Raw genomic sequence first — 14,580 nt, forward strand, 5'->3', positions numbered from 1 at the left:
GGCCATCCTGATTTAGGTTTTCCGTGATTTCCCTAAATCGTTTCAGGCAAATGCCGGGATGGTTCCTTTGAAAGGGCACGGCCGATTTCCTTCCCAATCCTTCCCTAACCCGAGCTTGCGCTCCGTCTCTAATGACCTCGTTGCCGACGGGACGTTAAACACTAACCACCACCACCTCCTACCTCGGGCATGGGTGTGTACGGACCGATGACCTCAGCAATTTGGTCGCATAGGAACTTAACCACCAATATTCCTATCAACGTATGTGTGTGAAGCCGGCCGGTGTGGCCGTGCGGTTCTAAGCGCGTCAGTTTGGAACCGCGTGACCGCTATGGTCGCAGGTTCGAATCCTGCCTCGGGCATGGATGTGTGTGATGTCCTTAGGTTAGTTAGGTTTAAGTAGTTCTAAGTTCTAGGGGACTGATGACCTCAGTAGTTAAGTCCCATAGTGCTCAGAGCCATTAGCCAGTGTGAAAGACCGTTTTTAGATTTTGAAATTAAATGAGTGACGATTATGTTGGAACTTGGTTCCGAAGATCTGAGAAACTGTCCGCGACTGTTCGTATGCCGGCAGTTTGTACCACGCAAAATTTATAATATGTTTTCAACATTTCACAAGTAATTAAATAATACTGAAAATGTGATTTGTTTGTCACCTATGTTATTGAGAAAAATGAAACTAAGTCGTATGCAGTGTGACCGCATTACCATTTAAGTGTGACACGTTCGCAGTTTCTCCCTCTTCCCCCTCCTCACCTTCAGGTAGCGTGGCGTGGCGGTGCGGGAAGTTTGCAGCCACTTGAGAGACTACCGCATGCAAGCCAAAGTCCTCTTTGCGAGGCGAATTCTTGGCCGTCCCTGCACTAGACGATAACTTCTATCTCTATGGTAGTGATACTGTGGGGAAATAATTTCGAGGTAAGTCAGAGAAATCAAAGAGGTATCTAACCACAAAGGAGGGCGGTCAAGGCAAGAAAGAAAGGAGAGGGATGGATTTACAAAGTCTTCTTGCTTGATAGCAATGCTTATGGTAGTTTGCAGACTGCAACAGACTGCAATGATATTCCCACAAGGCAGTTGCTCATGCCGGATTACAACAATGGCGCTTTATTACTGGTTCATTACCCTTCTCTGTGCAATGTAAGGATTAGTAATGGTTCAAATGGCTCTGAGCACTATGGGACTTAACATCTGAGGTCATTAGTCCCCTAGAACTTAAAACTACGTAAACCTAACTAACCTAAGGACATCACATACATCCATGCGCGAGGCAGGATTCGAACCTGCGACCGTAGCAGCACCGCGGTTCCAGACTGAAGCCCCTAGAACCGCCCCCCTCCGTCCATCTCTGTCTCTCTCTCTTCCCCGCGCCCCTAACTTTGAGAGAACCACCTCTGAAGTTCATCACTCAAAATTGAGAGGATGGACAGATAATTGAAAACACTTCTTTTCCTAGAAATCGGGGAACGATTACGACTTCTCCAAATGCATTCAGAAAGTAAACGCTTCTTCACGAAAGCATCGCTGATGTAGCGAATAAAGTGTCTGTCTGCGGAGCCGAGAGCCTTGTTCGATTGCCAAACGTATTCTGCAGATTTTTGATCTGTATTTTTTTCATATTCAAATTGATAGGAATAGGGCAGTTAAGAAGGTAATCAATAAGGACTAATAACAATATAGCCAAATACATTTTTCAAACTACTTGTATTACTAAAGAATTAATATTTTAATCCTAGTTATCTTGGCTCTTTCACTCACTCTGTTACATGTCCTCACTTTTCTTTGTGCTTGTCATATAAAAATTCAGAGAAAATATACTTGTGATACCAAGAACATGTAATTGATGCAATAATGGCGCTCTTACATCGTTCCTTTCGATGAAAACAGACTTGGTTCACATTTCGAAATATTTATTTTCCGGAAATACGACGGATACGATAAAATCGCCTGAAAAATTGGTGCTGAAAGTTGATCGTCAATTACGCTATGAATCGTTGTCGTATGCATTTTTTTTTTAATTTTGTAATGGAACTAGAGACATCTTCTATTTCCGTCAATGTGTATGATTAAAAATTCACACATTTTACGCTTTGCTCCAAGGTGCGTTTCAGTTTACTCTGGTTCGCAGGGTTTGTGAGAATGTGATGGAGTCGTGATGCGGCATACGTCATCACAGTGTGCCGTGGTGCGCAGGTCGTCGGAGGAGCTGGACAACATCCTGAGCACGTACGACGAGTTCGTGTTCGCGCGCACGTCGCCCACGCAGAAGCTGAGCATCGTGGAGAGCTGCCAGCGCCTGGGCTACATCGTGGCCGTCACAGGCGACGGCGTCAACGACGCGCCCGCACTCAAACAGGCCGACATCGGCGTCGCCATGGGCGTGACCGGCTCAGACGTCGCCAAGCAGGCAGGTGACAGCACCGCAGCAAGCCCAGCCCTCGATACGAGCGCCAGCCACACCAAGTAGATGTCTGTGCGTCCTCTATACGTGTAGCACTTGCTCAGACAGTGTAGAACACACATGAAGTGGTATGCAAAAGTTCCCCAAATATCTTCTCTCTATTTATTTATTTACACGTCGAGTTTCGTAGGACCAAATTGAGGAGCAAATCTCCAACGTCATGGAACGTGTCAGTACATGAAATTACAACACAAAGGTAGTAACAGATAAAAATATAGTGTTTATGAACCCGAAAAAAGTCCGTCCATAAGTTTAAGTAAACGCAATCAACGATACAATTAGAATCATCTTAATTCTTCAAGGAAGTCCTCAACAGAATAGAAGGAGTGACTCATGAGGAAACTCTTCAGTTTCGATTTGAAAGAGCGTGGATTACTTCTAAGATTTTTGAATTCGAGTGATAGCTTATTGAAAATGGATGCAGCAGTATACTGTACACCTTTTTGCACAAGAGTTAAAGAACTCCGATGCAAATGCAGATTTAGTTTCTACCGAGTATTAACTGAGTGAAAGCCGCTTATTCTTGGGAATAAGCTGATATTGTTAACAAGAAATGGCAGTAAGGAATATATATATACTTAGAGGCCAATGTCAGAATATCCAGACTCGTGAACAGGGTCGACAAGACATTCGTGAACTTACACCACTTATTGCCCGAACCGACCGTTTCTGAGCCAAATATATCCTTTTAGAATGGGAAGAGTTACGGCAAAATATAATACCATACGACATAAGACTAATATTCGTGTCGAACGATCACTCACTTCAGATACCGTTCGAATAGTAAAAATGACAGCATTAAGTCTTTGAACAAGATCCTGAACGTGAGCTTCCCACGACAGTTTACTATCTATCTGAACACCTAGAAGTTTGAACTGTTCAGTTTCATGAATCATATGCCCATTCTGTGAAATTAAAACGTCGGATTTTGATCAGATGTGTGTTAGAAACTGTAAAAACTGAGTCTTACTGTGATTTAGCGTTAATTTTCGACACGCCATGAACTTAGGTCATGAACTGCACTATTTTCAAGGAGGCCAATGATGCACACAACATCCTTTACCACCAAGCTAGTATCATCAGCAAACAGAAACATTTTAGTTACTTGTAACACAAGATGGCATATCATTTATACAAATAACGAACAACGAACAGAAGTGGCCCCACACTGATCCCTGGGGCAACCCCCCCCCCCCCCCCCCCGCTCTCCCCATTTTTTGACTGTACCACACACCACACTCAGACTTTTTGACTTTTTGTTGTCTGTTGTTAAAGTAAGAGGTCAACCAATTGTCCAATTGTCCATATTCCATAATGATTCAACTTCTGGAGCAATATTTTGTAATCAACACAATCAAACGCCTTAGTTAAATCAAAAAATTTGCCTAGCGTTCGAAACCTTTTGTTTAACCCATCCAGTACCTTACAGAGAAAAGAAAATGTAGTATTTTCAGTTGTTAAACGACTTCTAAAGCCAAACTGTACATTTAATAGCAAATTATGTGATATGAAATGATCAATTATCCTTACATAGCAGCCAGTACCCCGTTTAGAACATTCTAACGGAAAGCAACTCTCAAAGAGCATGAGAAATGTGTTAAGCAAAGCATTATATTTATCATCTATGTTATCGGCACCGTTAATATCCTGCCACTCTTGTTCCGTGACAAGGTGTAAAAAACTCTCTATTGCTGTTGGATTAACTTTCCTACATAGTTTCTAGTTACATGTGACCTTTGTTTAAGAAGAAAAGCATTTTAGTGTTAAATTTGTGCATCATGGTCTAACACAGTGCCCATCTAGTAATGAAGAATGAATTAAAATATTGTCTATGGCTGTGCTACTGTTCCACTCCACCCTAGTTGGAAAAAACATAGTCTACATCAGATCATATGTATTTAGGGGTCCGCAGCTCGTGGTCGTGCGGTAGCGTTCTCGCTTCCCGCGCCTGGGTTCCCGGGTTCGATTCCCGGCGGGGTCAGGGATTTTCTCTGCCTCGTGATGACTGGGTGTTGTGTGATGTCCTTAGGTTAGTTAGGTTTAAGCAGTTCTAAGTGCTAGGGGACTGATGACCATCGCTGTTAAGTCCCATAGTGCTCAGACCCATTTGAACCATTTTTTTTTAATTTAGGAGATCCGTCAACATCCTTTTTCTTGCACCATCGCATACAAAAGTTATATTGGAATCACGACATACAATTAATTTCCGGTACTTCCCATAGAGTGAATCAAGAACCCTCTCTAACTTGAACAGAAATGCTCTGAAGTCAGAGTTAGGGGACCTATAACCTACAAAAATTAGAAGTTTAGTTTCACTAAATTCAACTGCCCCTGCACAATATTCAAACATCTGTTCAGTGGCGTGCCCGAATACTGTTTTTTACGATGGCCACTCCCCCACCTGGCAAAGAACTACTTGAAAAACAGCCAGCTAATCTGTATCCTGGTAAAGGAAGCCTCCGAATTGTCAAATTATTTAAGTCGTGCTCCAATATACCAATAATTTCAGAGTCAACATCTATAGGCAGTTCACTAACTTTATATCTAATACCTCTTACATTTTGATGAAATATGCTAATTCCTTCTCTACTTGGAAACATGACATCCTCTGAAGGTGATTCCTTAGTTAGAGGGACTTCGTTTAAGCACGTACACCTGTCAGCTGACCTCAGTCTAAAAAAGGTGCAGCACTAATGCCAACTACTATAGGAATTTTTCCATGAGTGATCCCACCACTACCCACCACACTGTCACCCACAAGCTTTGCCAGCCTCCCCTCTCCATACCTATTGAGGTGCAGGTCATACCTAGTGAAACCCGTTCTACTGATAGACAAAACTGGCACCACTCCAATGTGATCCATGCCCTGTACCGTCAGTGCCTTCTCTAGCCCATGTTAACGCGCCTTACAGCCGCATCCAGATGAAGCAGATCATGACGCTGAAACACTCGTGAGCGATTACACTACATTCTACCTATTTCAAAATTATCATCAGTATTTAGATTAGGTTTTAAATAGATTCTTCCTTCAGAAGGGTGTGTTGTACAATTTCCTCCTACTAACCGGTATTATTTTTCTTCTTTAACGGTCAATTATATCGGAATCCTGTAGACCGATTAGGAAGGTGGGGCGGCGCGGTTCCTTTCTGGGTTTAAACCAGCGCCTGCCTGTAAACTTGTCGCAGCAGAGCGCCAGTAGGAAAGCCGAGAAGAAACCTAACGTACTGCAACTCGTACCAGGGTGCATAAAACGTAACTATTCTAAAAACCGGTAAAAGGGCTTAATTTTGAATGAAAGGTGGAAATACTCGCAAAACGCCGGTATATTCTGAAGTTTAGAATTGCAAGTTCACTGCCAAGCTCGTGCTAATGCTAACACAGTCATGCACAAACCCTTTCATTCACGTTAGCAAGTTCATGGTAACATATTTCCCGAAATCTGAACAGCTGCTAAACACGGATAGTTCTTAAATGAAAATGCTCGCCACACTACTAAGTTTATCGGTGTCTAATGCACCCAAGTTTTTGGCCACCGATCTGCTCAATATGCCACGCGGAATTACTGTCTTTTCTCATACACAAAATTGCTTTAAAAATCCGTACTTCCTAAAGAAAAACACCGGAATAAATATGCCTTCTCTTTAAATCCTTTTTGAGGCATGTAGCCTCCATTGTCAGATTACGTGACTTCCATCACAGGATATGGTACCTCCACTGACGCCAATGGTTCTCCCAGTAACTTATGCGGTGGCATTCACAGCATCTCCGCCAGCCCAGACACAACAGACCGATGCTATAGTACCAGAACACCCCTCCGTGGACCAATGCCTGGCCTATTAGTCAGCTTGGCCAGTGGCAGAACTCTGTCTGTTGACATTCATTCCACAGAACTCTATAGGCACCGCTCACCGCAGGATTATCATACTAACCGAAGCCTTTATGCTGGCGAGTCATGAGCCAATGCCATCATCCAACACGGAAAGCCACAAACGAAAACAGTGTTCACTGAAGTGCCAAAAGCAGCACCGCAGGACCATGTTGGCACATGGTAGCTTCCACCTGCCGGAGGAAGACGAACTGATCCAGCAGGATGCCAACCATGAGGCTGGCACCATTGATACCGACTCCAGTCCTGCAGAATGGATGGCAAGATGGACGGCATCTATCAGCCAGTCCCCTATGGCAAACTGTGACCAGCAGGAAGGTTCCAGTGCAAGCCGAAAAGCCACTCAGTGGCTTCCAAAAATCAACCACTACGATCTTATCGAACACGAATAGAGTTCTGTGCCCACGCTGCGGGCCAAGGACGTTGAGACCGTGCGGGACCCCAATCTGGGGCATGGTGAGGTTTCAATAACAGCGGAAGGACTGCAGTAGGTGGGGTGTGACGTCACTCATGATGCTAGCTTCTCTCCTCCATCATACTGCCTAACCACCACGCCGCCAGGCTTACTGCTTGGCCGCAATGAATATCAACATCGTTAGCTCCCCTTCCAAGATCGAAATTCTGAGAGGAACAATACAAGCTACAGCAGTTGACTTCGCATTCCTGCAAGGAGCGCAACAAACGCACTCTTTTATGATTATGCAACCTATGTGGTATCTGGTGGTCCCGCAGACACTGGTGAGGCGATTTTAGTGTGTGAGGGCGGTGAAGCCACTGACATCGCGTATCTTCTGTGTGCTCGAGGATTAACAGTCACTGCACTGGACAACCGATTTACTAATTCTTATGCACTTTTGGGCACCACCAAACATTGTGACTGGGCTAGATTGTACTCCTCAGACATTGCGTCCTTTTTCCTAGGACGGTATGAACACAGTGTCTCACCTCCCGGACCTGGACTGCCGTCAGCAAGTCGCCACATTGTGGGCCAACAGTGAACAACGTCACTCCCGATGCTCCCCTACTTTAGCGTGGTGGCTCCTCTGCGCCAAATTAGCAATCTGCAAGACACTTATGCCATTTGCGAAGGACACGGCAGCGTGTCACTGACAGATACTGGATTTTTACTATACAGTGCCCAGGAACATCTACTCCCATCAACGAACAGACAACGAAAACGACACTGCATAGAGACTCACGTACTATCATTGACAAAATACCCTTTATAAGGCGCCAAAGTTCGCTCGCGACGACACAACCCAACGGTCACAGAGATTCCTACTTATGCGCCACGTTGTGATGGATATGCGCTAACGTCGTTGCTGGTTATCCGCATACCTTACAGCGCGAAAAGGTTGCTTCTACACAAGCCGAGCAACCATAGCGAAAGGCATACAGGATCATTTTCGTCAACTTTATGGGGAAAGAACCATAGAGGATGAAGTGTTACATTAAGTGACACACACTATTGACAGGCCAACAGTGACTTTGTTAACGAAGGAAATCTCGCTTGAAGAGGCGGAGGACGCTTTGGACCAGAGTGCAGTTAATAAATCTGGAGGACCTGATAGATTACCAATCGAGTTTTATTAGACCTTTCATTGCTTCATGACGCCCCATTGGACTACAATGTTCAGCAAACTCGTGTCCCTGGACTGCAGTGTAGCACCTACATTTGTTCAAGGACTTTAGATACTGGTTCAGTAGCCAACAGGAAGGCAATCAGTCAGTGACTAGTGGCCACTTTCGCGGTCCAGTCATACAATTTGTAAACTATGTGTCTTTCGGTATGAGCACTGATCTTCGAATATGTAGTAGAAATGGCCCGTCAGTTCTAAATGAATAACGAGTGGATGCTTCCCACACTTTTTTTGTCGATGCTTCCTATACATAACAGAAAAAGAGATTTTGCGATTCTCTCTTTGGAGCTCATTTTTCCAGTGTCGATAACAATTCAGCAAGCAGTTGCCAAAAGAAAAACAATCCTTAATGTGACTCGACAGAAAACGTTTCTATTTCATTGAAGAACAAAAATAGGTTAATATTAAACAGAAAAGATAATTCGATTATTTTAGGTTACATAATGATTATTAATTTATTTCAGGTATTCGCATTCAGCATGTCTGTCGAACCGAAGTCGTGGTAGTAATAAACGAAAAATTGCTTATGAACATCGAAATTTCCAAGAAAGTATGAAACGAAGTACTTTTACTGTGAACCACGAAATATAGAAATCTGCTTAAAATATAAAATTGTTAATGGTGTACCAGTTCTATACAACATTAACCAAATTACTCACTATATGATAATTAAGAGTGGTTAATTGTAATTAATAATCTTAATATTTTTATTTATATTGTTCGTAATTACGATTTTTTGTGTATAAAAATGTACACCAGCACCACTACTACATTTTAAACAGATAATATGATTCAAAACAAAAAACTTAAATTCCCACTTATTCTGAAAATTTCGTCGTTCATGAGAAATTTTCCGTTTACTGCACTACTGAAATGTATTAATATTTGTTGTGTAACATAAAATAATAGAATTTCTTAATGAAAACTGATATACCACAGATGTGTCGTCGGGGATCCAAATGCTACAGTTCATGTTTACGAAAATATAAAAACAAAGTGAAGCAGCTAATATGTCTTTTCAGAATTGATAATTACATATTGGAAAACTTTTGTTGATGGTAATTCGTGTTAATTAAAATTGAAGAAATTACTTTCCCGCAAAATGTGAAAGCTCTTAAAAACAATACTCATATGAAATTAACTCCGTATTCGGAATCAATTATTAGTGCGAGAAGGTATTTACTTTCATGACGTCAGAGAATCCTCCTGTCTGATCCAGAATTACTGACATCAATCTTGCGATGATATTTCAAGTAATTATTAAAAATAAAATTACCCCTAAAATAAAGATAGTAAAGCAACAGATGGTAAGTATGAGGAAGAAAACCTTAATTTTATCATTGTTCTCAAGGTAAACATTTTTTGCTAACTATCCGAAACTTATTCCTTGCTCGAGTTCGTCGTACTTACTGTATCTATATCAATTAAGAGAAAATAGAGTTTACTTTAGACTTACATACTAATATGTGCAGGAATAAGCTTGTAGAACGAAAATTATTTTCTGTTTCACCAGGCAGCGGACATGATTTTGCTTGATGACAACTTCGCTACCATCGTCACAGGCGTGGAGGAGGGTCGTGTGATTTTTGACAACCTCAAGAAATCCATTGCATACACATTGACCTCCAACACGCCCGAGATGCTTCCTTTCGCCGTTAGCGTCCTCGCAAAGGTAATATTTTTTTTTGTGTCCTGCTCACTTCTTAAACTTGTATGTGTTTCTTACTACTGTTCTCAGATGTACAGTCAATCGGAACGTAGCATGCACTTGACTCCCTTTTGGGAGGAGTAAGTTAAAATCCTCATTGGGTCATCCAGAATTAGATTTTCTGTGGTGTCTCTGAAACGTTCAGAGAAAATGTCGGGATGGCTCCTTTAATAGAAGACCGATTTCATTTCCAGTCTGAGGGTGGGTTCAGTCCTTGATGGCTCTCATTGTTCGCTAAATGTTAAATTCTAATCTTCTTTCCCTACTTCAACAGCTCTCAATTATTTAGTAGTACCTTCTAGTCAGAGTAAAACTGTTTGCCACAGCAGCAGTCAGACTCGCACTCTTATCTTTGGTCAACTGTGCTTTTGCCTGATTGAGCTACCTAGGACGAACATTTAACTCCTTTTTATAACTTTTGTTCTGCCCGTATCACTTTGCTATTTTATAGACTCCAGAGGCGCTCTGCTACGTACCTTGTTCAACTTGCATTCCTGAAACACAGGACGCTACAAAGAAATGTCTTAGCCACAGCGCGAGTGTGTGATTTTTTGGAACTTACTTGCAGATTAAGAAAAAACCATATGCCATATCGGTTCGTGAGTGGTGCTCAGACAAAGAGGATTTTTTCTATGGTAGACGAGATTCCTGGTTTGAGAACCGGTCTGGCGCTCATTCTGAGTGGAAATTTCAATACAGCTCCCAGTCCACCGCAGAGTGAAAGACTTTGTAAAGATAGATTGCCAATTGCATCACTAACAAAGATATACAGAGTGTAACATAATTAATACGGGAAACTGACAAGGCTGAAAGTAAGTAGATATGCAGGGCGTGTACTAGATGATCCTGACCTTGAGTATCTGGTTATTCATCTGGTGTCAAGCTACTTACCTTGTGACATGTTACACTCTGATGGTAGTTAAATTCAAGGTCACCCTCCACTCCCCCCCCCCCCCCCGCCCCACCCCCACCCCACCCCCCGCCACGGGAATCACCTCGCAGTCGAGGTAACTGTGTTAATTATATTCAAGATCACCCATGGGAACTCCCATCCTGCCTACGCACCTCAGGCAATTGTGCAAGTTATGTTCAAGGTGACCAGAATCAAGTTACGTTATAACCTTGAATATATCCGGTGCAGTTGCCCTATGTGTGTTGGTACGATGGGGCATCCCTTGGGCGACCTTGAGTATAGCATGAATATCCCCCATGCAATTGCCCTAGGTGTGTTGTTAGGATGGGGATTCCCCTGGGTGACGTTTAATATAGCTCACACAACTGCTTCACGTGTGTCATGCTTACCTGGTTGGGAGGGGACTGGGGGTGACCTTGAGCCCCAGATATGCAATCTCATACTGAGGGTGAAGGTCATCTCATACCGTGCGTATCTACTAGAATAGATGATAATAGAAAGAAAAATGTTGCAATAAACATGGCTTCAGATATGAGTCATCGAGGAAGTAAGTGGGCATGTGTAGTTACGAGTTTTCAATGAGTTTCGTGCGAAATACTGTCCTAGCTAATATAAATTTATTTGAAATACAAAAATTTACATTATATGTCTCCATCTGGTTTGTGGACCCATGTTTACTGGAACCTTTATCCTTTTATTGTCATGTACTTTCACTGGCGTCGCCGCGCGGGATTAGCCGAGCGGTCTTAGGGGCTGCAGTCATGGACTGTGCGGCTGGTCCCGGCGGAGGTTCGAGTCCTCCCTCGGGAATGGGTGTGTGTGTTTGTACTTAGGATAATTTAGGTTAAGTAGTGTGTAAGCTTAGGGACTGATGACGTTAGCAGTTAAGTCCCACAAGATTTCACACACATTTGAACATTTTGATTTTTTCACTGGTGTCATGTTTTGCTTACAATTTCTCCAACAAAGGACTCCCTGATTTTAAAACTAGATAATATGAATACAGTGATCAATAGAAGAATGTATCAAATGGCATGTTTATTATCAAAGCTATAAGATTTTTATACAGAAGTTTCGAAATGGTAGTTACAAAATATACAAACAGATGGCACTGCAATCACCAAACACAGTTCCTATAATTAGGATTGCGAAGATCAGAAAGATCACTCCCACAGTTAAAATGAGGCTAACAGACGGAAAGAAGACACTAGAAACATGTATTTCATTAAACAATGTGTGTTTCTGGTATTAGGATGTCACAGATTAGAACATCATATTAGAACGACAAGACGCAGTTTTGAAACACGATTTGATGTAGCAAACCAACCTGATGGAAACACCATTTGAAAGATAGCAGATCCATTTAGGCTGCGGCTCATTCATAATTGTGATCATTATGGGGTTACTTATCAGTATTGTGATGAGGTGTTAAAAATGGCTCTAAGCACTATGGGACTTAACATCTAGCCGCGCGGGATTAGCCGAGGGGTCTAAGGCGCTGCAGTCATAAACTGTGCGGCTGATCCCGGCGGAAGTTCGAGTCCTCCCTCGGGCATGGGTGTGTGTGTTTGTCCTTAGGATAATTTAGGTTAAGTAGTGTGTAAGCTTAGGGACTGACGACCTTAGCAGTTAAGTACCACAAGATTTCACACACATTTGAACATATAGAACTTAACATCTGAGGTCATCAGTCCCCTAGACTTAGAACTACTTGAACCTAATAACCTAAGGACATCAGACACATCCATGCCCGAGGCAGGATTCGAACCTGCGACAGTAACAGCAGCGCGGTTCTGGACTGAAGCGACTAGAACCGCTCGGCCACAGCGGCCGGCTTGATGAGGTGTGTTTGGTCTAACAGTTAGAGGGTTCGACTTTAGTTGCTCTGGTTAATCACGAGGTTATGGATCCTTCCTTCGTTTGTCTATTATTTGCTTGGTGTGTCTTGCTGCTGCTATGTGCAGAGAGAAGCGAGTTACCGTGAGGTGTTTTCGGAAGGCGATGGCCAGGTAGGTGTTCCCAGAAGCACCGGCCGTCCGTACAGCAGGTGAAGGTTGCGCGGCGCTTTCCGTACGAGGGGACCTCACGCAAGGAGAGACAGACAGCAGCTTCGCCGAAAGGGTCCTGGCTATGGCTGCGGGCGCCGGCAGGCTCCACTGCCCAATAGCCTGTCAGTGTGTATAGCAGTCCGCAGGGGTCGCCCCCAGTGCTAGGCAGGAGCCATCCAAAATGTTTTATGCCAGAAGATGACTGTTTTCAGACTCTCTCGGCATCTGTGTGCTGAATGGACGAACGCCTGGCTTCAGATATCCGCATCTGCAGGCATTGTGAAAGTTCCGTTTCCAAGTAATTACTGGACGCGCACAGCGGGGTGGACGATAGAGTGTCCTCCACGTAGACAGCATATTTTTCTGTTGTCGTTTTGGTTCTCACGGCTAATGATTTCCCGCGCGCGCAGCAAGCGAGCATCGTGATTGGAAACCAGATGGTGACGTCAGAAGAGAAGACGCAACGAGATACCTCTAACGTTTAGGCGGCAAGCGACTCTATCGGGAGTGAGACTTCTGCCGGTCTGCTGGAGGGAAAAAGATGGTTCAAATGGCTCTGAGCACTATGGGACGTAACATCTGAGGTCATCAGTCCCCTAGGCTAGCTAACTTAAGGACATCACACACATCCATGCCCGAGGCAGAATTCGAACCTGCGACCGTAGCAGCAGCGCGGTTCCAGATTGAAGCGCCTAGAACCGCTCGGCCACAGCGGCCGGCTGCTGGAGGCAAAGAAGCCGGGAATGTTCGTTTATGTGATTGACATGGAAATTTATCGCTGCTTGCTACTGGTTGATATAAGTTTTTAGTAGTCAACATGGAGTAATTTGGAAGCGCATTGCGCTCGATGAGGAGATTCAGGGAGGAGAGTCTGTGGCGTGAAGCCTAGGCGGAGAGTCCTTAATGACGACAGGGTCCGGCGTTTGTGGCAGGACGCAGGCGGCCTCGTCGATGATTTGCATCTCATCACAGCGTTGAGCACCCAAACCTCCAGATGTCAGATACTCAAATCGGTATCAAACGTTGTACGTCGATAGAGTATCAACCAAAACACTGATCGTGCTATGTGCTGTCGTCCAGTAGAAAGGCCGTAGACGTTCATAAAAAGTAACATCAGAACTGCGAAGCACAAGAAGAGCGTATCTGTGAGTAATTGTTTACAGGTCTCGTTTCGCCATATGGGTGAGTTGGCAGAGCGAGGTCGTCGTACCAAAGATCCGCTTTCTAGGCCCACTGACGACTTTTTTTATCTTCACTGTTTAAGCGTGAAACTGTTATATGTAATTTGCTTTACACACTTCTTCGTATCCAACCATTTTTGTGAAGCCTTTTGTTTCTGAATGAATGACACTGTGGGTGTTGCGTGTTTCGTTATTCTTCTGTTCTGACTATACATTTTGCGAAATAATAAATGTACTCTATAGGTTTACCACTTTCAAAGAAACGAAGAGAAAGAAAAATGCCTAGAGAACGGTACTGTAAACTGCAAACATCCCTTTTATATGTCAGACACATATTGTCCCAAATAACGCTTTCACACATAATACAGTAAAAAAATTGTCATTATTGAGATTTGAACCCAGAACTCTTGGTACGACGATATAACACTCTACAAACTTCTCCATGTAAGCTACACATGGTAGTTACAGTTACGCTGGTCCTGTGGTGCTTAGTTCTAGTTACGGCCGATCTGCTGGACGGAAGCGCGCAGTACAAACTAAATCGGAGTTGTTGATCCATTAAGTCAGTTTTTTATTACAGAGGGCAGCTAACCCCCTGATCGAACATGCTGAGCTATCGTGCCACTCGGCCGCCACATCATGGAAAAGATGGCCAAGCAGGGGTATACATTTGACGACCGAAATTATCTTGCGATTTTCTCAGTAACGCTTGAGAAGTACGCGCTACTGCTTACACATTTTGT

At 43.5% G+C, this 14,580-nt stretch overlaps 1 protein-coding gene across 1 annotated transcript in view; it reads left to right on the forward strand.

Moving 5' to 3' along the window:
* LOC124788141 (sodium/potassium-transporting ATPase subunit alpha-2-like) overlaps positions 1-14,580 on the forward strand; it is a 168,033-nt gene that overhangs the window by 132,000 nt on the left and 21,453 nt on the right. The window contains exons 7-8 of the mRNA XM_047255323.1: positions 2,194-2,411; positions 9,505-9,659. Of these exons, the coding sequence (XP_047111279.1) occupies positions 2,194-2,411; positions 9,505-9,659 (373 nt within the window). The remainder of the gene's footprint in view (positions 1-2,193; positions 2,412-9,504; positions 9,660-14,580) is intronic.

This window comes from Schistocerca piceifrons, chromosome 1 (assembly GCF_021461385.2).
Source record: "Schistocerca piceifrons isolate TAMUIC-IGC-003096 chromosome 1, iqSchPice1.1, whole genome shotgun sequence".
In the NCBI taxonomy this organism is placed as follows: domain Eukaryota; kingdom Metazoa; phylum Arthropoda; class Insecta; order Orthoptera; family Acrididae; genus Schistocerca; species Schistocerca piceifrons.